Source organism: Camelus bactrianus, chromosome 18 (genome assembly GCF_048773025.1).
Source record: "Camelus bactrianus isolate YW-2024 breed Bactrian camel chromosome 18, ASM4877302v1, whole genome shotgun sequence".
Classification (NCBI taxonomy): Eukaryota; Metazoa; Chordata; class Mammalia; order Artiodactyla; family Camelidae; genus Camelus; species Camelus bactrianus.
Genome location: NC_133556.1, coordinates 28774281 through 28802151, shown reverse-complemented (window position 1 = coordinate 28802151; position 27871 = coordinate 28774281). Strand labels below are relative to the sequence as shown.

The following is a 27871-nucleotide window of genomic DNA, read 5'->3' as shown; positions in this document are numbered from 1 at the left end:
AGCAGAGCTCTTCAGGGGAGGACCTTCGTAGGTGGGCGGGGTTGTGTTGTGGGTGGGGCTTCCGGTGGGCGGGATTGTGCTTGGTAAGGCTCCTTGTCGTGGGTGGGGCTCCCGTCGGGGTAGAGCTGTGTGGTGGGTGGGGCAGGCCCAGCGTGCAGGAACTGGACCTGTGCTGCTCAGGGTTTCTCTGTGCACCGAGATAACCAGCGCTAGCCCAGGGTTCACGGGTGTTGTGAAGGGTCGGTGAACCCAGGAATCAAGTCGGAGGCCGATCTGTTGTGTCCAGGGTACTTCTCTGGTTGTCTTCTTGGGGTCCATGTCTCAGAAGGGGCCCTGTTAGCAGGCTAAAGGCGTTGCTCCTCAGTCAACACTAGCTTATCTCCTTAGCTGGACAACTTTTCTCGCTTGAGACTCCCATACTCGACTTCGCTCTGGCAAGGGCTCTGAGGATGGCACTGACTGGAACTTTAGCCGGGGGTTGCTGTCGAGGGGACAAGGGCCCAGAGTCTGACTGTGGTCAGACAGAGGACAACTTTGCAGCTTCTGGACAGGAAATGGTATAGGGTTGGCTGGTCTGGACACACCCCCTGGGAAGTTTCCACTCAGTGGGCCAGCTTGCCCACCTCCATCCCGCCCCGGTGGCACTCTGCTCTACAACCACCCTGTTTTCTTCAGCAGACTTTCTCGTTTCACGGCCCTGAGCTTTCATTACCTGACTCACGTTTTGCCTCACCTCCTCCTAGTTTGTTGGCTGAGCCATTTCTGTGTCTCCAGGTGGAGAAGTGTTCCTCAATGCAAATCCCTGCCCCTGCCCCCATCTGTGAAGATCAGTGGTTACCTGAGTCCTCACCACCCAGGCCCCTTGGCCCACCTTGCCCACTCAAGAGGCACCAGGCTTCCTGGTGGCTTCACATGGCATTCCTGGGCACAGGCCACTCTGTGCTCTTGTCATGTAATAAGAAATACATATTTGGTCTTCATCCTGGTTCCTGGCACAGAGCTTCTAAAACCCTGGAGATTTCCAGGGGTGAGAGGAGCATCTTTTATTCGTAACAAGCCCCTTTCAACCTTACTTGGGTATGTATCAATGAGGTGACTTTTGGGAAATGGGAGCTGGTTGCTAAGGAACCCTGTGATTAGAGGGTTAGAACTTTCTGCCCCACTCCAGACTTCTGACTCCTAAGAGTGGGTGGGGCTGGAGACTGAACAAATCACCAGTGGTCGATGATTTAATCAGTCATGCCTGTGTCCTGGAGACTCCATACAAACCCAAAATGAAAGGGTTCAGGGAGCTTCCATCTGTAAACTCATGGTGGTGCAGAGAGGGTGGCTCCCCAGGAAGGCATGGAGGATCTGCACCCCTTCCCACCCCTTTCCTGGGCATCTCTTCCATCTAGTTCTTCCTGAGTCATGTCCTTTATGATAAACCAGTAAACAGAAGCAAAGTGTTTCCATGAGTTCTGTGAGCTGTTCTGGCAACACGAGGAGGATTACAAAACTCGTTTTACAGCTGGTGGGTCAGAAACACAGGTAACAGTCTGGACTTGTTGCTAGCATCTGAAGTAAGGCCTGTCTTGCGAGACAGACACCTTAAACTGTAGGGTCTGCACTGATGCTGGGCAGTCTATGCCAGGATTGAGTTAAATCATAAGACACCCAGTTGGTGTGCAAAGGGATCTGGAGAATTGCTTACTGAGAAAACCCCACACATTTGGTATCTGAAGTGTTGTGAGTACACCTGTGTTCTGTAAGAGGAAAGGAGACTGAGACAGATCCATTTCCGAGCTTCCCCATGTTGGATGGTGCTGCTTTCAGAATTGCCCAAATGACCAGCAACATCTTCTGTTTAACAGCCTTTGACCTCAGGTTGATATATGCCTGCCATTCATTACTCTGGATTGGCTGCTGTGTGAACTGACACCTGCCTTCAGCACTCACCAAGCTCTGCGCCTGGGACCAAAGGAACTGGACACAACTGGGCAGTGGCCTTTGCTGTGAATATGTGTCAGCACACACTTTCAGGAAAGCCAAGGATGCAAGGATGTATGTCAGACTCTGGGAGGATCCAAGACCCCCAGGGGATGCTAAATATTGGACCCCTGGAAGCATCCACACCTTGGCCTGTGCTGTATGATACCCCCTGGGGTTGTGTCTTCTGGGGATTATTGATGGAGCCGGAAATACCTTCTCCTAGTCATGCTCATTGACAAAGGGCTGTGGAGTGAGCCCCTGGGTGCTGCCCCATGATGTCCAGAGCCAACGGCAGGGTCCAGCTTCCCTCTTGAGGTCCAGGCCTGTGTGCCCACTGAACCCCCTCCCCACCCCATGTGAGTCTGAACTTCTTCCCAAGCCCTCCAGTACTAGATCCTGGGCGAGTCACCACCTCCCGTTCCCTCCACTTCCGTTCCTATGTTAATTTCCTAGAGCTACTGTAACAAATTACCCTCAAGCTTGGTGGCTTAAAACAAAAATTTATTTTCTTACAGTTCTGGAGGCCAGAAGTCCAAAATAAAGGTGTCAGCTCCCTCCAGTGGCCCTACAGGGAGATCCTTCCTACCACTGCCAGCTTCTGGGGGCTCCAGGAGTTTCTGGGCTTGTGGCCACCTCACTGCAGTCTCTGCCTGTCTTCACCTGGTCTTCTCCTCTGTGTCTCTCTGTGTCCAAACAGCCCTCCTTTCTCTTACAAGGATGATCATCACTGGATTTAGGGCCTATCCTAATCTAGGATGACCCTATTTCAAAATCCTTGTTTTAATTATATCTGCAAAGATCATTACTCTAAATAAGGTCACGTGCTGAGGTTATTATGATAACTGGGGTCTGTGAGGTAAAGGCCTTCCCTTACCATGACAACCATTATTTCTGCTGGGTGAGGGCCCTTCCCTCCTGTCCAACTGCCCCTGACTCTAACTCTTGGATGGGTTCCCAGCCTCTCGGACAACAGGGAATGTTGGTGGCTGCAAAATGCTGTCTCTACCAGGACTTCGCATGCTGACCGCCATGATGGACAGTGTAGTCCAGGTAAAGCCAGGCTGACCAAGATTCCGACCCTACCAGGAGATCCCAGCTGAACTCATGGCAGCTGGCCCATTCGGACCCTGACCCCTTGGGGGCGCTCTCCCCAGGCCAAGGCAGATCTGGTGCTCAATTGGGTCCTGGGAGCAGTGAGGCTGGGAAGGCCCCTCACAGGGAGATCAGCCTCACCCCTCTCCTCCCCTCCAAGTGTCAGGGCTTTGCTGTCTGTCCTCCACAACCTGGGTTTCCTTCACCATGGATAACCCTTGCACTGGCTCAGTGTCTCTTAGGGACCACTGGGTTCTCTCACCTCCCCACCCCAACTGTCCCCCACCTGTCCTGTACCTCCTCCCCTCATGCCTATCAGGACCACTCATGTTTGGCTGCTCTTTCCTGGGAGCTCTTCCAAAGGCTCTGGACCCAACCTTTGACCTTAGACAAGGCCCACTGGCAGGGCTGGGATATTAGGGCCTTGTAGCCTTAGCCACCAGAGGACTTAAGCAAAGGCCAGGCCTGTCCGCCCACCAACAGGCCCTGTCCTTCGCCTTGTCCATGCTGGCCTGAGAAGGGTGCCTGGGAGAGGAGGAGCTCTTAGCTCATATCAGCTTGGGGGAGTGGTACTCCCCCACCCCAGGGCCTGCCAGGAACACGTGCTCTCAGGACACAGGCCCCCCACACCAGACCCCTCACCCTCTGGGGTCTCCTCAGCAATACTGAGTTAGCATTATGCTTGAGGCCACCAGGGAGGCCAGGGCAGCCAGCACAGATAACAGAGGACTGTGCTGGCCTCGACACGGCTGGGGAGAGGGAGAGGGATGGGCACCTCAGGTGGAAAGGCAGGTCAGGGAGAGGCTAGCTTGTTGGGGGCCTGCTCAGGTCTGGACTTCCTGAACATGCTCTCCCCTCTCAGGGTCACAGACCTAGCCCAGCCTGGCCCCGCAGAGGGGGCAGCTGGGGAAGAGGGGGGCCTTATTCTTCGGCCTTGAGTAGGACAGGACTCAGAGCCAACGGGCTATGAGGAGGGGGGTGCAGATGAGAGGAAGGACAGCTAAGCCACCCCTGGAATGCAGGCTTCCCTGAAGGTGCCCAAGCAGGCTCAGTCACCCCTGCCACCCACACAGGTGCATGGCATAGCCTGGTAGGAACACAGCACAGAGCAGGTAGGGTGAGGGGTTCCTCTTGCTGGTTGCCCCCACCCCCTACCCTGCCAGGAGCCACCCCTCGCTCCTCTCCATGTACTGTGCTTGTTTGGACACTACACAAGCAAGGCCTGCTCTGAAGATGCGGTGTTGGGGAAGCTGGGCTAGTTTGCTCCAAGCCTCACTGGGCTGTGGCTCCCAGGTGGAGACAGAGCCCAGGCGCTGGTGCTGGTCCAACAGTCTCCTCAGATACCTGTGGGAGCAGCGCAGGAGCCCGGGGCACAAAGTTGTCTCCACTAGCCTCAGAGGCAGATGCCACAACCCCTGGATAACTCTGGGCAGAGTTTTTTCTTTTTGGCATTAGGGACTGAACTCAACTACAGGGAGGATGGGTGCCTCCCGCAAAACCCACAAGGCCCTCAGGCTCACAAATCCAAGTGTGCTGTGGCTCCCCCCACCTCCAAACCCAGGCTGCTGTGACTCCCCCTCCACTCCAGCCTGGGGCAGCCAGGGAGCTGGGAAGAAGGGGCACACCTCCATCTAATTCTCAAGAAGGAACCCTGTGGGTACAGCCTGCCTGAAGGGGCTACCTGGCAGATTAGGGCTCAATGGCCCAGCCTCCCCTCCTCCCTGGGCCTCCCAGTTCCCTGGGGTCATGGTCGCCCAGCTCCCTGGGGGTCATGGTCGATGGGCATCACAGACAATGGTCTTGAGGCACTGTCACTGCAGTAGGTGACGGATCCTATGGCCTGGGGGTTGGGAGGAATAAGTGCTCTTTCTCCCCTGTGGGATGACATAAGCAAGCTGGGTCTCCTCATCCACCTTCTCCAACCACAGGATCCAGCCCCTGTGCTGCGCCTGGACTGGTAAGGGGCCCCCTGCCTCCCTGGGGTTGGGGGAGCACATCAGCATGCAACGCTGAAATGCAGCAGAATGCAGTAACTGCTCCTGTCCCACAGGGTGACAAGGAGATTCCCAGAGTCTCACATCTCTGCCCAAACCCAGGGAGCTAAACTGCCTTTTTCTCATCTCTGACTCCCTAAGTCCCATAAGAGTGAACCCTCACACTGGCCCAGGCACCTTGGCGGAGGATTTCAGAGGTGCGTGGAAACACCCTTGCTTCTAGGGTCCGCAAAGAGCACCCCCAGCTTCTGTCAACGCCTCCGCTCCTTTGACATCACTGCCGACCCCAGGATGGCCTGGGCTGGAGGAGCCTCGCCACGTCTGGGTTCCCCCTGGCTCGCCTAGCCTCCGGTGGCCAACAGGCGGCTCGGGCCTTAGGGAACTTCCTCGGCCTTGGCCTTGAGCCCGAGGGGCGGGCGCTGCTTGCAGCCGCCCCGCCCCAGCCTCGGGCCGCGCCGCGGGTCCAGCCACCTTCCCAAAGGCCCAAGCGCCACTCTTGCTGCGTGCCTTGGCGCGGGCCCTTTAAGGTCCGGGGGTGTGTGACGGGCCCGCCCCCTCCCCGAGACTCCGGCCTCCCGTTAAAGGGGCCGCGCCCTCGGCGCCCGCCAAGTGCCAGCCGGGCGGAGGGCGCGGAATCTGGCCGCGGGCCGGCGGGCGGGGAGGGTGAGGGCGAGGGCGCGCTACGGCCCCTCCACACCATGTACACCATCACCAAGGGACCCAGCAAGCTGGTCGCGCAGCGCCGCACAGGTGCGCAGAGGGGCCGGCAGGGCAGGGAGGGCCAGCCGGGGTCCGCACGCGGTCCCCTCCCCCGGCGCGGCGGCGGCTGAAGCGCCTTCCCGGTGCCCGCAGGTCCCACGCAGCAGCAGGTGGAGAGCAGACTCGGAGAGCTCCTGAAATGCCGGCATCCCGCGCCGTCGACCCCGCAGCCCCCACGGGCGCAGCCGCCGGGACCCTGGCCCCTGTCGAGGTGAGACGCCTGACCCCGGCTGGAGACCGGCCCTCCCCTCCCCTCCCCTCCCTTCCCTCTCCGGCCGCCGTGGGGCCTGGAGGGTGACCTTGGGGAAAGGTTAGCCACATGCTTCGGGCAGGCACGGAGGGGGCGGGGCGCGCCGACCCCGCACGCGTGTGCAGCTTAGCCTCCCCACCTTCGCGCTTCCGCCTCACCTGGCGCCTTGCTGGGTCGGAGGGGCCTGGGCCGGATACCCCTCCGAGCCCTGTGGTACCCCGAGGACCCTGAGACGAGAGAAAGCCGACTGGCTCGGAGGGGCTCCAGGCGGCTGAGTCAGGTGCCCTGACCGACCTTGGGCTGCGAGGGCCAAGGTTTGAGATGAGCTGCCGGGGATTCGCCCTGGAGGGCGGTAACAAGGTGGCCCAGGAACTGGCTCTGGCCCTGGCCCACAGGAAGCCTACCTCTGCCCGCAGCGGGAGGCTGCCAACCCTGCGCTTGCAGAGCAGCTGGGGGAGAACTGCACGTGGTTCCCTCTGGCCCTGCCAGGCCACTGCTCTCCTGCCCTTCACCCCAAACACCCTGGCTGGGTGCAGAGACCCCCCCGCAGATGCTCAGGGGTTGCTGGAGTTGTGGGTTTTCTACCTTTTCTGACCAATTTTGCTGTAGGAATCTCAGTCCAACCACTTAGGCCTCCAAGTGACTGTGACCTGGAGGTCAGATCCCTCATCCTCCTAGGCTTAACCTTTAACTTTTTGGCTCAGGCCCTGGCCTCTGGTTTCACTTATTCTGTGCAAGTCCTGGGCCCAGGGCTTTGGACCAAGCCCACCCAGGCCTGAGGGCTCCTGCCTCCTGCCTGTGGGTGGTTGGGGGCAGCAGACTTAGGGCCCGTGAGGCAGCGCTGAGGCAGCCTTGGTACAACTTCCCAAGCCGAGGACAGACAGCTTCCAAGGCTGGCCAGGAGGTTAGGGGCGGTGTGCTGTGCCCTTCCCCCTCATTATTTATGCCCCGCTCAAGATGCTACAGGTGGGGGCAGTGTGTTGGGACCCTTCCAGGCTGAGGCCCTTCCCAGGGGCCTCCTGCAGGGAGCATGTTGACACTTTGAGGCTGGTCCTAGGGAAGAAAAGTTTCTAGGCCAGCCACAGGTGCCTCCTGGGAAGGGAGGTGAGTGGGACTTTGGGAGATACTACCCAGGACCGGGGCTGTACTGTGACACTGCCCTGTGACATCAGACTTGGTCCTCACAGCCACCCTACCTCCCAGAGGAGGGAACAAGGCATAGGCGTGTAGCCACCCTGGTCACCCAGTCAGGGAGCCTCCCACTCTTTTACCTGGAGAAACCCATTGCCTTCTTCTCCACAGCCCCTTTGCTGGGGAATGGGGAAGGCAGGGTGCATCTGTGGCAGGGTCAGGGTGCTGGGGAGAGAGGTGGGAAAAGTTGTGCAGAGCCCTTAAGTTGCTGCAGCCAGCCAGGTCCCAGGGATTGGGGTGCTGGTGCTTGGCCCCACAGCCTGCCACAGTCCTGTGTGGTGCTGTGTCCTGCTAGCTGCAGAGGAGCTATGAGACGGGTCCCCTCTTCCTGCTGAGGTCACACCCCCTTCCCTAAGCTGCCCCCAGCAGGTCCTCCACAAGGGGGAGCCCCAACCCCAACCCCTGAACCTTCTCAGGGGACAACCCTCTAAAATCACTTCACCCAGACTTGCCCTCGAAGAAGGGAGTGCTTGGTGCACCACCAACGCTTAGGTTCCAGTTGGGTGCAGGTCTGGGTGCCACTCAACAGGCCACACGAATCTGTACCTCTGATGAGCTCTCACTCCCAGCGAGAGAAAGATGAACAGAGTCGATATAAACTCTCTGGGAGAAGAAAACCTGGGGCCATGTGACCACCTGATGGTGTGGGGAAAGATGGGCACATGGGCTGGTAGGGAAGGGGGCTTGGAAGCTCTACTGGGTTTTAGGCTTTGGGGTCAGATAAGCATACAGTTAAGTTCTGATACTGCCATCCAGTCACCGCAGGTGACCTTGGAGAGGTCACTTTCCTGTTGAGCCCAGTTCCTGGGAGCCCAGTGGTCTACCTTGGTGGGTAGTGAAGCAAATTAAGTCAGAGAATGCCCCTCTTGGCACTGAGCAGGGACTGGGGTGCTGTGGGATGGAGCTAATAGTGTCCCTGGGAGCTGGCGCAGAACAGGGTGGGAGGTGGTGTTCCTCTGAAGGTGCACATAAGAGCCGTGCCCTTTCCCCTAGAGGGCCCGCAGAGTAGCCTTATGTAACTACCAGCCGGGGTTGGGCATGTGCCTGCCTGCTGGGGCCCCTTCTCAGCCCCCTCCAGGACACCATCTAGGTCCTTATGATTCATAGCTCTTGGCCCTAAGTCTTCCTTTTTTCCCTTTTACGATCTCTGGTCTCCAAATTTTCCTAGAGTTCATGGCCTTGCAGGGATTGGGGGAGCAGGTGAGGGGCCGTCCCAGTTGAGGACAACTCAGGCCTGAGAGGAGCCCTGCCCCTCTACATTCTCTATGGCCACGACCCTGTCAGCCTGGAGCTGGCGGGACCGGTGCCCCTCAAGATGCTCCTCTTTATTTTAGTGCCCCTCTCAACTGAGGAGGAACCCCGAGCGGCGGTGGGGCACCTGAGCCCAGGATGGCGAGCAGGCCGGCGGGACCGCGAGTGCCTGGCGGAGTGGCACGTGCAGCCCAGGACTCCCGGCTCCCACCTCCTGCTGTAGGTGTGGGCCCTGTTCCCTCCATGGCCCTATCCCAAGCTTCATGTGTATAAGGGCTGGGCCAGGTGCCACCAGCCAGGGCAGCCCATCAATGCCCTGGGCCTGGCTGGCTGGGATGGGCCCAGTGGCCACCTAGACATTGAATGCCCACCAAGCTTAGCTCCAGCACCCAGGACCATCTCCTCACTCAGCATTCCTGCCCCTGTGAGCAAGAGAATAGCCCCTTGTCTGGGGCCTGCAGGGATGGGCCAGGGTTGCAGTCACACCCTCCCCACTCAGGATGGCCCACTTTGCACTTGATGCTCTTGGGCCAGACCAGAGCTGTCCCTTGGGGCTCTTCCCTGCGGGGCCTGGGGCAGCCAGGAGAGGGAAGGGCAAAGGCCACCAGCTTTTGCTTGGGAGCTTCCTCCCACATTGGGGGTGTCGTGAGATGGAGAGGCTTCTGTTGGGGAGAAGGGACCAAGAACTGTGCTTGGTGGGTGGGGTGGGGCCAAGTGACTCAGGGCAGAACCTGGGCTGCTGGGGTCCTGGCTGGTCCGGGGGAGGTGGGAGGCAAGTGGCCATGGGGGTTCCTGAGAGACACTTGGGAGGCAGCCTATGTGCCTTGAGTCCAGAACTCTGCTGGGGATCTGGGACACAGAGCTCCCCGCACTCCCACCTGCAGTCTTGGGCCTGCCTCAGGGCCGGGGGCTGCAGGTATGAGCCGAGCTGCTGGGGGCACAGGCCTGCAGGGGAAAGGCCTGGGCTACTGTCTGTGCATGTAGCTTCCCTGGGGTTCAGGGAAGTGCCCAGGTTGAGCTTGGCCAAGGGGTGGTGGGTGTGGCCTGAGGCTGCTCCAGGAGCTCTGCCAGGTAGCACCTGGCTTGGAACAGTTGCTGACCGTCTCCTCCCCCTTCCTGCAGTCCAGGGCCGAGGCTCGTGTTCAATCGGGTGAATGGCCGACGGCCCCCTGCCACATCCCCATCCCTCGAGGGTACCCAGGAGACCTACACACTGGCCCACGAGGAGAACGTCCGGTTTGTGTCCGAAGGTAGTGTTGAGGTCCGAGGCTGTGGCCTGGACTACTGGTCCTCTTCCCACTGTAACCTGACTCGAAGTGGCCAGAGAGCTGGGCTGTTCCTAGGCTGTTGGCCTGTTTCTCTACCCAGCAGGCTGCCCACTCCCAGTTCTGGGCTGGGATCCAGGGTGGCCACCAGGCCCTGGGGCGGGAGACAGGGTGCCAGGGGCCTGGCTCAGACTGACCATCTTCTCCCCACAGCCTGGCAGCAAGTGGAGCAGCAACTGGGTGGTGGCCCAGCCGGTGAGAGTGGGCCAAGGCCTGTGCAGTATGTGGAGAGGACGCCCAATCCCCGGCTGCAGAGTGAGCCCTCCCCCGTCCTCAGGGAGTCCCCTCCACCTCCTCCAACCCTGACCTGGGCTCAGCCAGGCTCTAATCCCAGGGGATCGGGAAGAGGACTAGAGCCTGACCCAATTCTTCCCAGTGTCTGCTACATTTGTGGTCTGGGGGATGTGCCTGTGGTCATCTCAGGAGGGTGGGGCTGGAGGGATGCTGGTGGTCTGGGAGGTGCATCACCACCCAGCCTTTTACTCTCCCACAGACTTCGTGCCCATTGACCTGGATGAGTGGTGGGCACAGCAGTTCCTGGCCAGAATCACCAACTGTTCCTAGTCGCAGCCTCAGAAGGAATGCTGCCTGTGCAGGGCCTGGCCCTGCCCCACGCTGGACCCTCTGCCAGGAGAGGACCATGGTGCCCTGTCTACCCACGGCGGCAGGCCGTGCTTCACTCTGGGCCTGGCCAGGCGCCAGCCACACCTGAAGTGCCAGCATTTGGACTTTTGCACTTGCTGACCCCTTGGCCCAGCTGTTCCAGGCTGCCAGGGACCAGGGGCTGAACCTGACTGACCTCAGTCCTGCTCACTGTGCCCAGGGACCAGCCCGTGGGGCTGGTGGGGAGGAGCTCCAGGCTAATAAAGTTGAGAAACTGCCCTTAGGGAGAAACCTTTACTTGGTAGGGGGGATGGGAGGCCCCTTGTGTCCCAGTACCAGGTCCAGCCCAAACTTCCCTTGAGGCCTCATCTCCCCAAGGCTTAAGTTTTGTCCAACTCTGGCCTTTGGCCTCTTACCCAGACCTCCTGTGTTCTGGACCAGGTCATTTTGTATGGAAGCCTGTGGACACCACCCTGCCCCACCTGACACCCACTTCCCCTTCCTCTTCTTGTTGGCATTGGCTAGTGTCTGAACCTGGCCTCAAGATGGGAGAGATGTTACATAACTGGTCCTGGGATGGGGTCCCAGTTACCCAGGATGGGGGCCAGGTCTCAGAAATGCCTGGTGCTGACTCTGAATCCCCCAGGTCTGGCTGTGGGACAGTGGGTGAAGCTGTCCCACAGGTTGGGAGGGAGCCCTTGGGGTCCTGTGGGATACTGCTTTGCCTGGGGGTCAAGCTGACCTTTGCGTGCAGTTGACACACAATGAAGTGTTAGTACCCCGATTGTGGACGCTGCCTATAGAGAGCTAGAAAACAGGGTAGGTGTGGAACAACCCCTGCCAAGCGCAGCCCACAGTGTTTGGAGTGCGTCTCATTCCCAATATAAAGATGGGCCCCACAGAGAGTTAGGAACGTCCCTGGATCCCACAGCGGGTCGTGCAGGAGCCTCCCCACGGGGTCCCGGCTTGGGACTGGCTGCAGAGGCCAAGCGGCAGAGGCACCTTCCTGTAGCGGAGAGGTAGTGGCCTGCCAAGGTCCTGGGGCGTCCCGGGAGGCTGCAGGTGAGGAGGGTGTTCCGCCCGCTGCGTAGTCACGTGTCCGGTCCAGCCCCGCTGCGGTCACGTGCCAAGCCAACCCCCCCCCTTCACCGCCGCCGTGCGGTCACGTGTCACCCTGTCGCGTCGGGTCACGCGCCAGGCCCCGCCCCTGAGGCGCGGTCACGTGCCCTGCGCCGTGACGGCAGAAGTGGCGCCGTTGCCAAGCGGCCGTTGCTAGGCGCACGCTGCGTGCTTTGCGTCGGGAGCGCGGCGGCAGAGGCGGGAAGCGCGAGCGGCGGCGCCATGGCTCGAGGTAACGGCGCGCGGCTGGCGGGTTGGGGGCCGGGGTCTGGGGTCTGAGGTCCGGCGCTACCGCGGACAGGCTGGTGCAGAGACTCTTGCGGAGCCCAGTCCGCGCGCTGTGCTTGCTGTCATCGCTGGGGAGCGCGCAGACCCTGCCCCAGCCCCTCCCTGGTCCCTTGATGGGTCTGGCTCCTGGGAGCAGGTCGTCATGCCTCCGTGTCCCCCAGCGTGTCAGCACCCGTTCCTCAACGTCTTCAGACACTTCAAGGTAGATGAGTGGAAGCGGTCCACTAAGGAGGGCGACGTGGCGCCCGTGACGGTACGTGGGCCAGGACACCTGGCAGCAGGAGCCGGAGGCCTCCGCTCTCTTTTGGGACGCTTTGCTGCATCTCCCCTGGCGCTCCCTAGGTCTCTTCGGGACACCGCGCCTCTCATGTCTCTCTCCAGGACAAGACCCTGAAGTGCACCGTGTATCGAGTTCGGGGCTCTGTTTCTGCTGGCAATTACATCCAGCTCCCCAAAACCAGCACCCAATCACTGGGGCTGACAGGACGATACCTATACGTGCTCTTTCGGCCCTTGCCCACCAAGCACTTCATCATTCACTTGGATGTGTCCACCGAGGTGCTAATCTGGGGAGCAGGGGCTGCCTTTGGGGACCCTGCACTACTGTTGCCTCAACTTTTCACGGCTGTATTGTGTTCTCACAGGACAGCCAGGTTATCCGAGTGTCCTTCTCCAATCTATTCAAAGAATTCAAATCAACAGCCACGTGGCTTCAGTTCCCTTTTATCTTTGAGGCTGGGAGGTCCAGGAAAGGTAATACACGGATAGGGCATGAATGGGACACAGATGGTCTGGGACAGGAAGCTAGAAAGCCCAGGGGGCGGTGGGGCAGGCTCCCTCTTGCATGGCCAGGGGCAGCCTGGGTTTGGGGGCAGGTGGCTGTGGCCATAGAAGTAGGGCCAGGCCAAGGACAGAGAGTGCTGTGGGCTGGCTGGTGAAAGAGTAGACGCTGACCTCAGTTTGTAGACCTGGCAGGTATGATCCCTGCTGGTACCCGCTGGACCTGCCTGCAGATCGACCTGCACGACATCCTCCTGGTCTACCTGAACCGGTGCTACAGTCACCTCAAGAGCATCAGGCTGTGTGCCAACCTGCTAGTTAGGAACCTCTACACCAGTGACCTGTGCTTTGACCCAGGTAAGGGCTACCCTCCACACCCTGTGTTTAGCCTGCCACCCACCTGCTCCGACTCTCTGTATGTTGGCCTCCCCACCCTCCTTCCCAGGTTCTCAGCCCAGAAGGGGTCCACATCCCTGACACTTGATGAAATACCACCTTGGAGCCTCCTAGCTCCCGAGGCACCCATTGAGGAAGGTGGTGGCTGGACCAGTGGCTGGGCAATACCCTGCCAGCACCCGGTGTCGAGTCTTGCCTGGGCTGAGAAAGTGAGCTGGGTGGGTTTCCCTGGACCTGGAAAAACTCCACTTTTTGTAGCTGTCACCATTGCTGAAGCCCGGAGGGCAAAGCTGCCTGTCACCCCTGTACCTCGAGAAATGGCATTCCCAGTGCCGAAAGGGGAGAGGTGGCATGACCACTACAGTCACATCCGGTAAGCGGCTCTGCTTGTCCTGAGGGAGGCTGGGTGCAGGGAGGGCAGGGTGGTCCCTGGGAACTGACTCTCCCTCCACCCTGCCGAGGTTTCCAAGTGACAGCTCAGAAACATTCTCCGAACCGGTTCAGAAGAGCTGTTCCCTTCCTGAGGCAGGTGGGCCTGTGGGGCCAGTGGGGACCTGGGTTCAGGCCTGCAGGGCCCATGGAGCTCAGTGGGAGAGGGGGGCCTGATGCTGCATCTGGGGAGGTGAACTCAGCAGAGTGGTGCCTGCAAGGGAGGCTGTCCCAAAGTCCCAGAGCAGTGTGGGAGGGTCTGATTAGGGCACCTAGTGGCCTCAAACTTTCCATCTGGGAAGGGGTGCTGGGGCCCAGGGTAGGGTGGTGGGCTACAGCAGTTGATGTGGCTTTCCTCTTGCAAGTGGGCAAGGCTGGGGCCCACTGCTGCCTTCCTTCCCAGTGCCTTGTGGCCCCATTCTCGCAGGCCTGTCTGTACTCTCCTCAGTGAGCTTTGCGGTCCCTTCTGCATTGTAGTCTTACCGGGGCATGTGCTGCAGCTTCTTCCTCATCCGGTGGCCTTCAGCAAGCAAGTACAGGACAGTGTGTCCCTCAAGGTCCAGAAGCTTGGCCCTACAGCCGTGAGTACCCTTTGCCTTGGGAGATGTGGCAAGGGGTGATGCCCCCAGGGTGCTGACAGGTACCTGTCTCTTTGTAGTCCCGCTGGGCCCCTTCGGCACCCAGACCCCTTCCAGAAGTCAACCTGTCCTGTGAGTGCTCAGAGGTCTCCAGTGTGGGTGGCCCTAGTGGCCATTGCCAAGAGCCCTTCCCCTGGGTTGACAAACGTGCAGCTGGTGACAGTATTCACATATCTGCTCATAAGCCTGCTGTGGAGCCTGCGGCCCCAGAACATACAGCCTCACAAGAGGTAAGTGCCTGTCCTAAGGAAGGTGGGGGCTGGGCTGTGCCTTCAAGGGGGTGGGGATTTGATGATATATGGATAGTGAGCTGCTGGGCCCTAGCGTACTCAGAATACGCGTGGGCCAGATAGTTCCTTGTGACAGTTGCTTCTCATTCAGTTTTTTGGCAGAAAGCAGAACCAACAAGAGGTGGCTGTGGGCAAGAATCGCTTTCAACAAAGAATAAGGAGGTGGTCTGTGGGGGGCATCTCAGGCTCTAGGCTGGGGCAGGACCCTGGGTACTAGAGGGTCTGGCACTGTGGCTGGCATCTTGGCTTCCTACCACAGAGCAGCTGGCAGATGCCACCAGGACCTAGTGGCCTTCTTGGGAGGGAGGAAGCAGCTCTGGGTGGAGCAGCCTTGGTGAGACAGGGGTCTTGCTACATGGGGTCTAACTGTGAGTTTGCCTCTTTCAGAGCTTCCTGCCAGATCCAGTTCTGAGGCTCAAGGGGGTCATCGGCTTTGGAGGTTACAGCACCAAATGGGTGAGGGGTCCCGTGCTCCTGTTGGGTCCTACAAGTGTCAGACATGCAGAGGGGCAGTGGGAAGACCCCCACTGGACGTCTGAGTTCCCCCAGGTGTTGGCTCCCTTCACTGTTGTGGACACCCATCCCTGCCCAGATCTGTACATGCTCAGTGCTTCCTCAGTGTGATGACTTCCAGTTGCAGGCATCTGTTCCCTTGTGTTGTAAACACTGAGTCAGTGCTGATCCAAATGCTTGAGCTTCCAGAGACCTGTGAGCTTCCAGAGAGCTCTCGTACATCCTTTCAAGCTTTGGTGCGTGTTATCCAGCCAGGATCCAGACCAGCCATGTGGGCTCAGGTGTGGGTGAGACTTGCAGGTCCCTGCGGGGGCAGCAGGCCCTCCTGGATGTGGGCTTTCAGTCTTTGTAGGCTCTCTGGCCTTTTGTTACCTGCACCCTGAAATTTCTCATGTTGCAAACAGGGCTTAGAGGAAGCTCTAAACGTGCACACACATGTGCATCCCGTTGACTCCTGTGTGTATGACTTGGAGGAATGCAGAGGTAGGGGGATGAGGCCAGCCAGCCTGTGACCTCAGCCTCTGGCCTATGTATGCAGGCCCTGTGGACCCGGGATGGGGCTGCTGTCGTGTACCCTTGCCATGCGGTCATTGTCATCCTGCATGTCGACACCCGGGAGCAGCGTCTCTTCCTTGGCCACACAGACAAGGTGGGCACCCCTCCCACCCGCCCCAGCCCAAGGGTGGCTAGCATCTGCAGGCATGTGCCCTCCCCAAACCTGCTGCCTCTCCAGGTCTCTGCCCTGGCCCTGGATGGGAGCGGCTCACTGCTTGCCTCAGCCCAGGCGCGGCCCCCCAGCATGCTGCGCCTTTGGGACTTCCAGACTGGGGAGTGCCTGTCCCTGTTTCAGAGCCCAGTCCTCACCATCTCCTCCCTCAGGTGGGTGCAGGGCCTCCAAGGCGGGTGGGGACCGGCCCCAACAACACTGACCACCTCCTCTATGTCTGCAGCTTCTCGGACAGCGGGGCGCTGCTCTGTGGCATCGGCAAGGACCGCCATGGGCGGACGGTACTGGGGCCGGGCCAGGGAGGTGGAGCCGCCTGTTCCAGGGTACAAGCTGAGTCCAAACTGCTTAGGGAACAAACATCCCCCGCTGACCTCCCCCAGCCCCAGTGGGCACCCCTGCCCCACACATCCTTTGGAGTTTCTCGGTTTTTATCCCTCCTGGACGGAGCGAACCTTTTAATGACTCATCTCACCCTCTTTGGTGGTGGGTTCTGCAGGCCTGAGACAGCCGTGTTTTATGTGTCAGCTTCTATGAAGTTGGGTGTCTCACCCAGGGCTTTTCTTCTACTTGTGGTTGGCATCTTCTCCTTGTTTCTGCAGATGTGTCTGTGGGTGCCTGGGGTGGGCACATGTAAAGTTCCTCCAGGCTGTGGGGGCTGACTTCCTTACACCCTGCTCCTTGAAGGCTCAGGCCAGCTTTGTAGGGAGAGGCCAGACAGGGAGGCGGACAAGTGAGTGGGTGCTCAACGTGGGCCTGTTGCAGATGGTGGTGGCGTGGGCCACAGACCAGGTGGGGCGAGGTGGAGAGGCTGTCATTCTCGCGAAGGCACACACCGATGTTGACATCCAGGCATTTGAGGTTGCCTTTTTTGATGAAACCAGGTGACCAGCTGCCCACCTGCCTACCCTTGGTGCTGGGATGGGCCAAGTCATGAGCCCTCCCCTTCTACCTGGCTCACCCTCTCACCCCTTGCAGGATGGCATCGTGCGGCCGGGGCAGTGTGCAGCTGTGGCGGCTGCGAGGCGGGGAGCTGCGCTTCTGCCCTGTGGACCTGGGGGAGCACCACGCACTGGAGTTCACTGACCTGGCCTTTAGGCAGGCCCAGGACGGCCACACACTGTGAGCACTGCCCTCCTTCCCCTAACCAGCCAGGTGGGGTCCTGCTCCTTCCTGCCTTTTTAGCTCTCACCTGTTATCTCTCCAAGCAGCTATGTGTGTAGCCGCAGTGGCCACATCCTAGAGATTGACCACCAGCACATGGCCGTGCGGCATGCTCGCCGCCTCCTGCCCATGCAGACCCCTGGTGGCCCCCTTCCACAGAAGCAGACCTTTAGTTCAGGTAGGTGGGCCCCACTGTGTTTGGGGGAACAGCCCTGATGCTTTGGGCTGACCCTGCATCCCCACACCCCAGGCCCTGGCATCGCCATTAGCAGCCTCAGTGTCTCCCAGGCCATGTGTGCTGTGGGCTCCGAGGATGGCTACCTGCGCCTCTGGCCCCTGGACTTCTCTTCTGTGCTCTTGGAGGCAGGTGGGGCTGTGGTTAACACGTTGCCACTTGGGTTGCCACAGGAGGGCAGTGTCTCTGGGCTGGATGGCAATATGTGGGGCTCAAAGGGGCCACATCCTGAGCGTGGGGTCCACCATTGCTGAGCCTAGGAGTGGGTGGTCATGGGGGAGCTGCCTGTCCCAACCCACAGGGAGACAGGGCTCCAGACAGCAGGGAAACAGGTTTGTCTGTGTCCTGGGAGGGGGCGCAACCTGGATGTGGTCAGCCTGCCCAAGTTGGCCCTGGTGCCAAGCCCACCTCACTTCAGGCCTGGGTGGTCACTGGCCCATCCTGCCCACAGAGCATGAGGGCGCCATCAGCTCCGTCCTCATCAGCCCTAATGGCCTGCGTGTGCTGTCCGCCACCTCCTTTGGCCACCTGGGCTTCCTAGATGTCCCATCCCAGGAATACAGTGTGCTGGTACGGTCCCATGCTGCTCTGGTGGTGGCCCTGGCCACTGACTGCAGCCGGGGACAGCTGGCCACTGTGTCCCAGGACCACACTGTCCGCATCTGGGATCTGGCGACCCTGCAGCAGGTAGGGTGTGACGGGAGGAGAGTTGGCCAGGAGGGAGGGACTAGAGGGCCACAGTCCATGTGAGGCTAAGCTGAGGCCTGGTGGGCGGGGCCCAGGATCCTGCCTGTGTTGGGGAGTGAAGGTTCAGGCTACTGGGAGAAAGACTAGCTCTCAGGCCTTGTGGCTAGCTGGTCTCCCCATCCTGTCTGTCCTCACGTGGCCCCACCTTCTAGTTGTACGACTTCATGTCGCGGGAGGAGGCCCCGTGTGCCATCGCCTTTCACCCCACACAGCCGACCTTATTCTGTGGCTTTAGTAGTGGGGCTGTCCGCTCCTTCAGCCTGGAGGCTGCCGAGGTCCTGGTGGAGCATAGGTGAGTGCCTGGCTGGTCCCTGGCCCCACAGATACCCATGGTGGAAGCTGGGGTGGTGTGTGGGTTTCCCTGGGGTGTGTGGGCATCCAGGTAGGGCTGGGGAGGACTGTCCTTCTACAGGAAGCCCCGCCTTCTGCTGCTCCTTGGGGACTCAGCCAGACGAGCTGTGGGAGGTCTGGGATGATACAGCTCAGGGCCACAGTGGTGGGCATCGTGTGTGGTACAGATGTCACCAAGGAGCCATCACCGGCCTGGTCACCAGCCCTGACGGCAGCTTCCTGTTCAGCTCCTGCTCTCAGGGCACCCTGGCCCAGTACCACATCGGTGGCCCCTGGTGCCGAATCCTGCGTATGGCAGGTCAGGCCTCCACACCCTGTCCCACCCTGGCCTCCCAGCCATCCCCTGGTCAGGTCCCCGTAGGGGTGGGGCTCGTCTGGTGCCTGCTGACAGTGGTAAACTGCATTCCATAGCCTCACTATCCAGACTGCTGGGGCAAATGGTTTAAGGACTCACCAATCCCCCAAAATTTAAAGTCAGTGAGGGTTTGTGCCCACCCTGCCCCAGGAGGAGATAAGCAGCAGTAGGGGTTGGCCCACCTGAGGACATCTGCTTTTTCCCATGGCCACTGTAACTCTAGCTAGCCAGGCTGTCACTTGGTGGTCACTCCAGGAGAACTACTAGCTATCCTGGCAGTATGCAGTGCCCACTGGAGTCTTGGTGCCTTCACATCCAGGCCCCATGCACTGGCTGCTGCGGGATCTGCCCAGCCCAGGCTGGTGGTACCTGTAGTTGAGGGAGGGGGCAGGTCCCTGGCCAGTGGTGCCCACTGCCTGCCCAGCTGACTGCCTCCTCTTGTGCTGCCAGCAGCTAACGTGGTGTGCCTGGACTCCTGCCTGAGCCCCAATGCCCTGGCGGTCAGTGGGGACAGCCGCCTGCTGGCCTTTGTGGGTCCCTCCAAGTACATGGTGACTGTCATGAGCACAGCCTCGCTGGATGAGGTGTGTCCAGTGTGGATGGGGCCACACCAGCCTGGCCCACAGACCCAGTGGGTACCCCTGAGACTGGTTGTTGCATGGCTCCCCTGGGATCCACCAGGGTGGATGGCGGGGGCAAAGGTGGGAGGCCACGCTTACTTCAAAGAGGACCTTGGCCCTGCCCCCGTCACGGACACAAAGGATGCACGAGCTACGGGTGGGCCAGGCAGGGTGGGGTGCCGGATGGGTGACCAAGGCTGCCCACAGCCCAGGCCCTGGCTCTGGGGGCTCAAGCTCTGCCCAGAGGTCGTGGCAGAGACACTCGCTGCTCTCCCTCAGCTGCTGAAGATTGATGTCAGCGCCCTGGACCTGGCTGGCAGCCACCTGAACTCAGCTATGGTCGTCTGCTTTGGCCCCACACCCCCTGGCCACCTACTGGTATCCACATCATCAAACATGGTCGCAGTGCTAGACGCCTCGTCGGGCTGTGTGGTCCGGGAGGTGAGCCCAGGACCGTGGCTGGCAGCCTAGCCTCCCCATCCTTCCTGGGTCCAGCCTTGGTGCCTGCAGTGCCTGGAGGAGGGGGGCCCTGGGCCACCTGCTGCTCCTGAGAGGTGGCATTCTCTGAGAAGAGTGGTTTCCCTGTTTAGTGGTCCTATATGCTCTTATCTTCTCCCCCAGCTGTGCTGTGTCCACCCTGTGGCCTGCTCCTCCCTAGCTCTTAGTGGGGATGGCCGCTTCCTGCTAACAGCTGCTGACCGGGCCATCAAGGTGTGGGACTACTTGGCACAGGCCAGCCCTAGCTGCCAGGTATGTGCCCTGGGCGGATGCATGGCAAGGTGGGGGTGGGAAGGAGGGTGGAGGATAGTCCCCCAGGTTCCCCCTGTGCCTGCTGGGGCCTGACATTGCATGAGGGCCTCTTGGTTGGTCCCCAGACTCTCTGTCAGGCCTGGGTGCTGGGAGGACGGTGGGGTCCCCAGCTGTGCCTCAGGGGTCTCTCTGTATGTGACACTGCTGCCCTCAGGTATACATTGGCCACTCAGAGCCTGTGCAGGCCGTGGCCTTCACCCCTGACCAGCAGCAGCTCCTCAGTGTGGGAGACGCCATCTTTCTCTGGGACATTTTGGCCCCCACTGAGAGGTCCCCCCCAGGAAGGCAAGTACCTGCCCTTGATCTACATCTACCAGGCCTCCTGCTGTGCCCTCCTCTCCTGACACCCTCTCTTGTTGCCTCTGCAGCGTTCAAGGCTCGCCCAAGGCCCCTCCAACGTGCAAGGCTAGTGAGTGGTCCCACCACACTGACAGGCTCTGTGGTGACATCTAGTGCTAGCACTGTAGCCGCTATGGGTGGCCCAGCACTGTTCTTTTCCTGGGGGTCCCAGTCAGAGCTGGTGGGTGTGAGGGGCCAGGCATGCCTCCTGCCACATGCTATGATCTCTTGAGGCCCTGAGCACAGCTTGGTTCTTTCCATCCTCAGGCCTCGGGGCAAGACAGCTGGAGGACGTGGTATCTGGGGCCAGTGGGCTCCCCCGGCAGCAGGTGCCTGTGCCATCCTGGGCATCCCCACTCCAGCTGGGCATCTGTGCCAGGCCCTCCAAGGGCCTTGATGGTGAGGGCAGGGGTTCTGAGAGGGCCTTTGGGGGCATGGGCATCCAGCTCCCATCCTGACCGCCTTGCTGCTTCAGACCTAGGGGAGGGGTGGGAGGGGCTCTGTTCTCTCATCTCATTGTCTCCCCCACCTCCCCAGGCACTTTCTCCATGTCAGATGAGAGCCATGGCCTGGAGGAGCTCCGCCAGGCCTCAGGCCTACCTGTGCTTATGCAGAAGGAGGCTGGCAGGGCCGGTGATGGGGCTTGGGGGGGGGGGTGGTTACAGGGGTCCCCTGGGACCTCAGCAGGCCTTTCCACTCCCATGGGTGGCCCAGTAAGCAGGGGAGGTGCAGCAGGGTGGGGCAAGTTCATTTATAACTGGACAGGGGCCAGGTGCATGTGCCCTGTGGACTTCAGATGGTTTCAGAATGGGCAGTGCCCCTGACAGCCTGGGGTTTGCTCTATGAGATAAGGCATGCTCACCTACAGGGCAGATGTAGAGCCTGCAGCCCTATTGGGCTAGGTGGACGGTGGGGCATGAATCACTGTGCCCTCTGACCCCAGGCATCTCGCCAGCCAGGGTAAAGTGATTGCAGGGACAAATCACTGTTTGGTTACAGGTGGTTTGATGACATTTTGTGGCCTCTCTCCCTCCCTGACAGCTACCTGCAGCACCAGGAGAGCCAGGGTTCAGCCCACCACCCGCCCAGACTCCTACAAGCACTTCATGGCACGCTACAAGGCCTCCCCGCTGGCCAAGGTTGGCCACGGCTGGAGGGGTCCTCACAGCCCCCAGAGGCCCAGGGGTCAGGGCAGCACAGCCCTGTAGTTTCTGGGGATTCTCTTTCTCCCCAGTAAAAACAGATGCCATGGGGTTTCTCTGGGGTTGCTCCAAGTCACCACATGGGTCACCTCTCTGCCCTGAGCCCTGTGCTCTTGCTAGGCTAGTTAAGGCTCTTGCTGTCTTGCCGTCTAGACCCAGGCAATGTTCTAGCTGAGCCCACCCTCTCCAACCCACCATCCTGACTCCCTCCTACCCCCGCTTCTGCATCCTCCCCTGTGCCTTGCCCAGCCCAGGTCACCTTCCCTAAGAGCCCCTGGGTCCTGCAGTCCCTGCCCAGCCTCCCCCTGCCCCAGGTGCTTCCCACATCTCCATCTGCTTCCGTGTCTGCATACCCAGCTCCCATCCCTGGCTGGCCACCTTATACTGTCTTTGGTGCCCAAAATTCTCTGTTTGCCTCCTCCTGGGAGCACATACCTCCCAAGGCTCCGTCCCAGGCCCCGGCCTGACAGGCAGAGCCTGAGATGGTAGGGGTTGGGTGGCCAGGCTGTGCTGGGGTACCAGTGTCCTGGGTCCACTTCCTCACAGGATCTCTCCTTATCCCCCGCTGGCGACGAGCAGCTGCACCTGAAGGCTGTCGTGGGCTACAATGGGAACGGGCGGGCCAATGTGGTCTGGAGGCCAGACACAGGTGGGGGCCGCAGCACAGAAGCTGCAAGGTGGGGCTCAGCTCTGACCACCTGTAGGCCAGGTCCCAGAGTGGGCATATTCTCCTGGTGGCACTGGGTGCTGCAGCTCACACACACTTGCCTCCCCTGATCAGGAGTCTGGGTGGGGGCAGGGGGGTACACTGCAGCCACAGCTGACGGCACTGCCTGCCTGCTCTCAGGCTTCTTCGCCTACACGTGCGGCTGCCTGGTGGTGGTGGAGGACCTGCACTCTGGCGCCCAGCAGCACTGGGTCGGCCACCCCGAGGAGATCTCCACACTGGCCCTCAGCCACTATGCTCAGGTGCCCAACCCGCTCCCTACCCTGAACGCCCCGGGCCAAGGTGCGCCTTAGAGGCTGGGTCCTTGAACCACCTCTGGTTCTTGCCTTTGGAGCACTGTGAGGGGCACCCTTAACCCAGAGCAAGGGTGGGCCCATGGCTCGCGCCCTCTCTGCTCACCACCTGCTGTTTTGTCTTCCAGATCCTGGCCTCTGCCTCCATCCAGAGCAGTACTGCCTTGCACTGCCAGATCCGCCTCTGGGACGTACAAGGGGGCTCCTGCCGGCAGCTCATCTCTCACCACAGCACTGCTGTCCAAGACCTGGCTTTCTCGCCAGATGACGGGTTTCTTGTCACACTGGGTCAGCAGGGAGGTTGGTGGGGGGCACTGGCCTCCGGACTCCCCTGCCTATACTGGGACCTCTGGGTAGCTGACTCTGTGCATCTCCCCCAGGGGACTATGGTGACCGCACCCTGGCCCTGTGGAGCACAGCCACCTGTGAGCTCATGACCTCTGTGTGCCTCCTGGAACCAGTCCATGGCGTGGCCTTCGACCCCTGGGATGGTGGTGTGCTCGCCTGTGTGGGCCGGGGTGCTGTCACCTTGTGGCTTCTGCTGCAGCTTGGGGCTGACGTCAGCCTCCAGGTGCCTAGGTTCAGAGGAGGTTTTGGAAGATGGGCTCAGGCTGGGCCCTAGGGCATCGTTGACCCACGCTGCCCTCATGTCCCTCCAGATCCACCAGGAGCCCATCCCGGAGGAGGTGGGGGCGTGCGAGCTGACCTCGCTCTGCTTCGGGCCTGCGCCCCTGCTGTACTGTGGCTCCAATGCTGGGCAGGTGTGCGTTTGGGACACACGTGCTGGCCGCTGCTTCCTGGTCTGGGAGGCCGACGACGGTGAGATTGGTGGGTATCTCATGGAACCCCTGTGGCCCTTGATAGCTCGGGGTTCGGCTCTCCCTGGGACCCCATGTTGGGTTCCAGGTACCTGGAGACAGGGCTCATACCACCTCCTGCCCCTAGGAGTGCTACTGTGCTCAGGTACGCGGCTGGTCAGCGGCAGCAACACCAGGCGTCTGCGCCTGTGGGCCGTGGGGGCTGTGCCAGAGCTGAGGCGCAAGGGCTCCGGTGCCAGGTGAGCCAGCTCTCTGCCACCAGCTGGGTCTGTCCCCAATGGGACATGCTCAGGCAAGGCCAGGGCCCAGGGGCCAAACCATTTGGCTCCCTGAGCTCTCACTACTGCCACCCCTTTGACCCACTGCCCCACTAGGTCTCACTCTGTGTTCATGGAGCATGAGCTGACCCTTGATGGGGCTGTCGTGAGCGCGGTCTTCCACGACAGCATGGATATGGGTGTGGTGGGCACCACGGCTGGCACTCTCTGGTACGTCAGCTGGGCCGAGGGCACCAACACCCGCCTCATCAGCGGCCACAGGAGCCAGGTAAGGTTGCAGAAGCCTCCAAGGGGCTTCCCCCTGGTGCAGGCAAGGCAGCCAGCCCTCTATCCCCCCCAGGTACTCTGTGCCCAAGCCCAGTTGGGAAGTCCCAGGAGTTCCAGGACGAGGACTGCACACACCTGTGGGCACGGGGTCCATGCCGTGTCCACTCACAGCCCTGAGCCTTGTGGTCTTCTCAGTCTTTTCTCTTTTCTGCCACTTCTTTTCCTTTGTAATTTACTTGTGGAAAAAATCAGGTCATCTGGAGTCTCCATGACCATTGTTGGACCTGCTTCTCTGGCGTCCAAGAGGTCTGGAGGCCAGGCCAGGGTCTGGTTAACACCAGTCAGTCCCAACATCACCTCCTCCTGGGAACGCTGTGTGTCCCACGAGGAAGCATGGAGGGCTCGTGCCTCTTGGTGATGCCTTTGTCTGAGAGCGGGGGTTTTAGGGGGCAGCAGTCAGAGCTGTTGTTCCTTCAGGAGGGATGCAGCCTCGCGAGCTCATGGGTTTCCTGAGGCTTGGAAGGGGCACAGGTGGACAAGTCTGTCCTTGTGGACCAGGTCCCCAGCATCTGCCAACAGCAGCCATTACTCTCCAAGTGTCTTTAAGGGCTGGTGGGTGGGAACGTGGGTCCGGCTTCCCTGCTGTTACTTCTCTTAGTGCTCATGGAGTCCTGACCTCGGCCAGTGGCGGGTTCTTAAGTTGGCCCCAGAGACTTCTTTCCCAAGAATCTGTGTTTGTTTGGACATAAAAGTAATCATCAAAGGAACTCCCACCTGAAGTGGTGACAATTATGTGCTTTTCCCTTTTTTTGGTAACAGCTTTATATTGAGGTATAATTTATGTGCCACACACCTGTTTAAAATTAGTGGTTTTTGAAACGTTCACAGAACCATACAACCCTTGTCCCAATCACTTCCATTCCAGAAGGAAACACCATACCCATTAAATACTCACCCCCATTTAGCACCCCAGCCCCTGGCAGGCACTAGCTGACCCTGTGTCTGTGGGTTTGCCTATTCTGATGGCCCATGTGGACGGAAACACACACTCCTGTCTGGCTTTTCTCACTGGGGCATCATGTTTTCAAGGTCCACCCGAGTTGTAGTGTCACTGCTTTACTCCTTTTTATTGCTAAATATGCTTCTGCGGTACAGATAGGACATGTGTTTATCTACCCGCTAGGGTGAGCTCAGGGGTGCTGAGTCCTTGACCTGAGCTGATGGTCACTGGTGACCTCCCTCTCCTGTGGACCACAGGTGCTCCAGGATGTCCCCCTGCAGCTCCACCCAGGACCAGACTTCGCTGTCCCAGAGCCCGTGGCCTTGCCAGTGGGAATTGAACTTAGAGGTCACAGTCTGAGGCCCAGAGGGTCCCATCTCTTCTCAGCCAGACAGAGCTAAATCATTATTTTTTAGGATGAAATGCTTAAGTTCATACTTACACTTGAAATTCAAATTCAGCATTAGGCTGTTTTATTTCGTCCCATGGTGCCTGGTGTCTGTCTTCTTTTTGTTACACTGAAGATCCTGATTTTCCTTTGATATACACAGTGCGTATATCCGTGCACATGTGCACACACGAGACAATCTCAGCCCCCTTCCCCCCACCCTCTCCCGCTGTGATGAGCCCCTAGGAAATAGCCCCTCCTTTGCTTCCAGTCTGCAGCCCTCTGGGATCACTGTGTTTTAGATTCTGTCAGGACAGTTCCTTCTGTGTCCTAGCAAGTAGTCAGTCATGTTCAGATGACCAGTGGGCTTCTTGCAATTTGGACTCCCTTCTGGTCTAATTTGGGGACACCTGGGACAGTTTCTTCATGTCACATGGAGGGGTTGGGGCCAGGCAGACTTGAGGGGGAGATCAATGCCCTGGTGAACAACCTGGCCACACTGTGTCCCCTCTCTGCCTGATGGCCATGTGGCCTCAAAACACTGGCTTCCTGCAGGTGAATGAGGTGGTCTTCAGCCCCAGCGAGTCCCATTGCGCCACGTGCAGTGATGACGGGAGCGTGAGGGTGTGGTCCTTGGCCAGCATGGAGCTGCTGATCCAGTTCCAGGTGTTAAGCCAGGTATAGAGGGCAGGGGCACCTGGGCCTGGGAGTGCGTGCTCAGGGTGGAGCCCAGACCAGGTCCTGGCCCTTCCTGTTCTTCCTCCAGCCTTGCTGTCTGTCTGCAGCCTTGGGCTTAGGCCCCCATCTCCCCTTCCCAGGGGAGTGCTGATATCTTCCCACCATGGGTCCCCAGAGCTGCCTCTGCCTGGCTTGGAGCCCCCCGTCCTGCAGACGCCCAGAGCAGCAGCAGGTGGTGGCGGGCTACAGTGATGGCACCCTGCGGGTCTTCAGCGTTTCCCGAACGGCGATGGAGCTCAAGATGCACCCCCACCAGGCTGCACTGACAACCGTTGCCTTCTCTGCTGATGGTGAGGGGCGGGGCTCATGCAGTGACAGCGTGGCTTTTGCCCGGCCCAGATCACACCTTTGGGCTGAGGGTCAGGGGCTCACAAATAACAGCTTGGCTCCTGCCTGGCCCAGGGCAGACCATCCTTTCTGGAGACAAGGACGGGCTCGTGGCTGTGAGCCGTCCTCGCACGGGGATGACCTTCCGTGTACTGAGTGACCACCGAGGCGCTGGGATCTGCACCATCCAGAGCACGAGAAAAGAGGTGAAGTGGCCTCATGAGCCGGCAGGGCCCGTCCTGAGGATGCAGGCAGGGAAGGAGATAGGCAGAGTGGGGTGGGAGGCACCCACCAACTCTTACCTCCCCAGTACGGAGACTTCAGGGCAGAGGGCATGGACCTGTGGCTGGCCGCCAGTGGAGACCAGCGGGTGAGCGTCTGGGCCTCTGACTGGCTGCGGAATCACTGTGAGCTCGTGGACTGGCTTAGCTTCCCTGCACCCGTCGTCACAGAGGTGAGAGCCCTGGTGGCCCTGTGGGCAGGATGCTGCCCACCGTGCTAGAACACGAATGTGTTGTGTCCTCTGCAGGCTTCCGGCTGTCTGCCACCCACCCTTGCTGCCTTCTGCCCCTGGGATGGGGCACTGCTGGTGTGTGTGGGCCTTGGCGTGCACCCTGAGGTGGTCTTCTACAGCCTCTACCAGAAGCAGGCAGGTGCACCCCTCCATGTGGTGCTGGGAGCCCGAGGGACCTAGGGCTGGGGAGGGGTGGGTCTCGGGGCTGTGGGAAACCCCCCAGTGCCTCGTGCTTGCTGCCTGCAGGTGGTGAAGAAGATCCCACTGCCTTTCTTTGCTATGTCCATGAGCCTGTCCCCCAGGGCCTGCCTTGTGGCCGTTGGCTTTGCTGGTGAGTGCTGGTGGGCATGGACTCTGGCCTTTCTTGAGTAGGGCTGAGTGGGTACACCCATGTCTCCACACTGAGTCATGCCTCTCACCATTGGGCCCTGGGTTTCTCCTCCCTGAAGTGCGATGAGGACACCTGCTCTGGGGGGTCATAGGGTCAGGAGATGAGGTGGGTGGGGTGCTGGGTTCCCCCATGAGGCATGGCACCCAGCTGGAGACAGAGCCAGGGTGGGCTGGAGGACCCCTGTGTCCTGAAGCCACACAGACACAGGGCCAATGGCACCCTACCTGCACTGCCCCACCTCACCCTGGGCTGTCTGCCCACAGAGCGGGTACTGACACTGGTGGACTGTGTGTCTGGGGCCGTGCAGGACTTTGCTGGCCATGACGACTCGGTGAAGCTCTGCAGGTTTGCGCCATCCAGCCGGCTGCTCTTCACCGTCGCCCACAATGAGATATTGGTGTGGGAGGTCATGAGCCACTAAGCTGCGGTAGGGACTGCAGGGTCAGGCGTGCCCTGTGGGGCAGCTAGGCGCCTGGCCCAGGCAAAGGCTCAGCCAGGCAGCTGGGTCGGCCACGGGCCCCATGCTGGGTCAGGGTGGCTGGGGGGCTGCACCCCTCCACCCTAGACTGGCCCAGGACTATGTGAGTCAAGATCTTGAACATAGGTGATGTGTTTGTTGCTTCTTTTCCTGAGGGCTTTTTGTGTTTTACCTTGTACAGTTCAAATAAATGTGGGTGTTGCAATGTGACACTGT

At 60.0% G+C, this 27871-nt stretch overlaps 2 protein-coding genes across 2 annotated transcripts; both read left to right on the top strand.

The window, feature by feature from the left end:
- Positions 1-5513: 5513 nt before the first annotated feature.
- Positions 5514-10533, top strand: MCRIP2 (MAPK regulated corepressor interacting protein 2). Its single transcript, XM_074346666.1, has 5 exons — positions 5514-5807; positions 5910-6027; positions 9631-9758; positions 9987-10088; positions 10327-10533. Exons 1-5 carry the CDS (start codon positions 5756-5758, stop codon positions 10395-10397), a joined length of 471 nt encoding a protein of 156 aa, XP_074202767.1. The 5' UTR covers positions 5514-5755; the 3' UTR covers positions 10398-10533.
- Positions 10534-11644: 1111 nt separating this feature from the next.
- WDR90 (WD repeat domain 90) lies at positions 11645-27865 on the top strand. The gene is made up of 43 exons (XM_074346885.1): positions 11645-11787; positions 12005-12096; positions 12225-12401; positions 12488-12596; positions 12810-12980; positions 13278-13392; positions 13481-13548; positions 13926-14029; positions 14107-14316; positions 14764-14832; positions 15428-15538; positions 15623-15768; positions 15840-15897; positions 16379-16497; positions 16592-16735; positions 16825-16955; positions 17028-17144; positions 17464-17699; positions 17912-18051; positions 18278-18408; positions 18919-19049; positions 19365-19526; positions 19707-19835; positions 20050-20180; positions 20264-20304; positions 20502-20633; positions 20772-21050; positions 21103-21109; positions 21154-21373; positions 21983-22085; positions 22284-22405; positions 22585-22744; positions 22837-23027; positions 23116-23284; positions 23402-23513; positions 23649-23820; positions 25763-25885; positions 26061-26235; positions 26348-26478; positions 26583-26726; positions 26802-26921; positions 27033-27117; positions 27441-27865. The coding sequence occupies exons 1-43, from the start codon at positions 11778-11780 to the stop codon at positions 27596-27598; spliced, it is 5655 nt and encodes a 1884-aa protein (XP_074202986.1). The 5' UTR covers positions 11645-11777; the 3' UTR covers positions 27599-27865.
- The last annotated feature ends 6 nt before the right edge of the window (positions 27866-27871 follow it).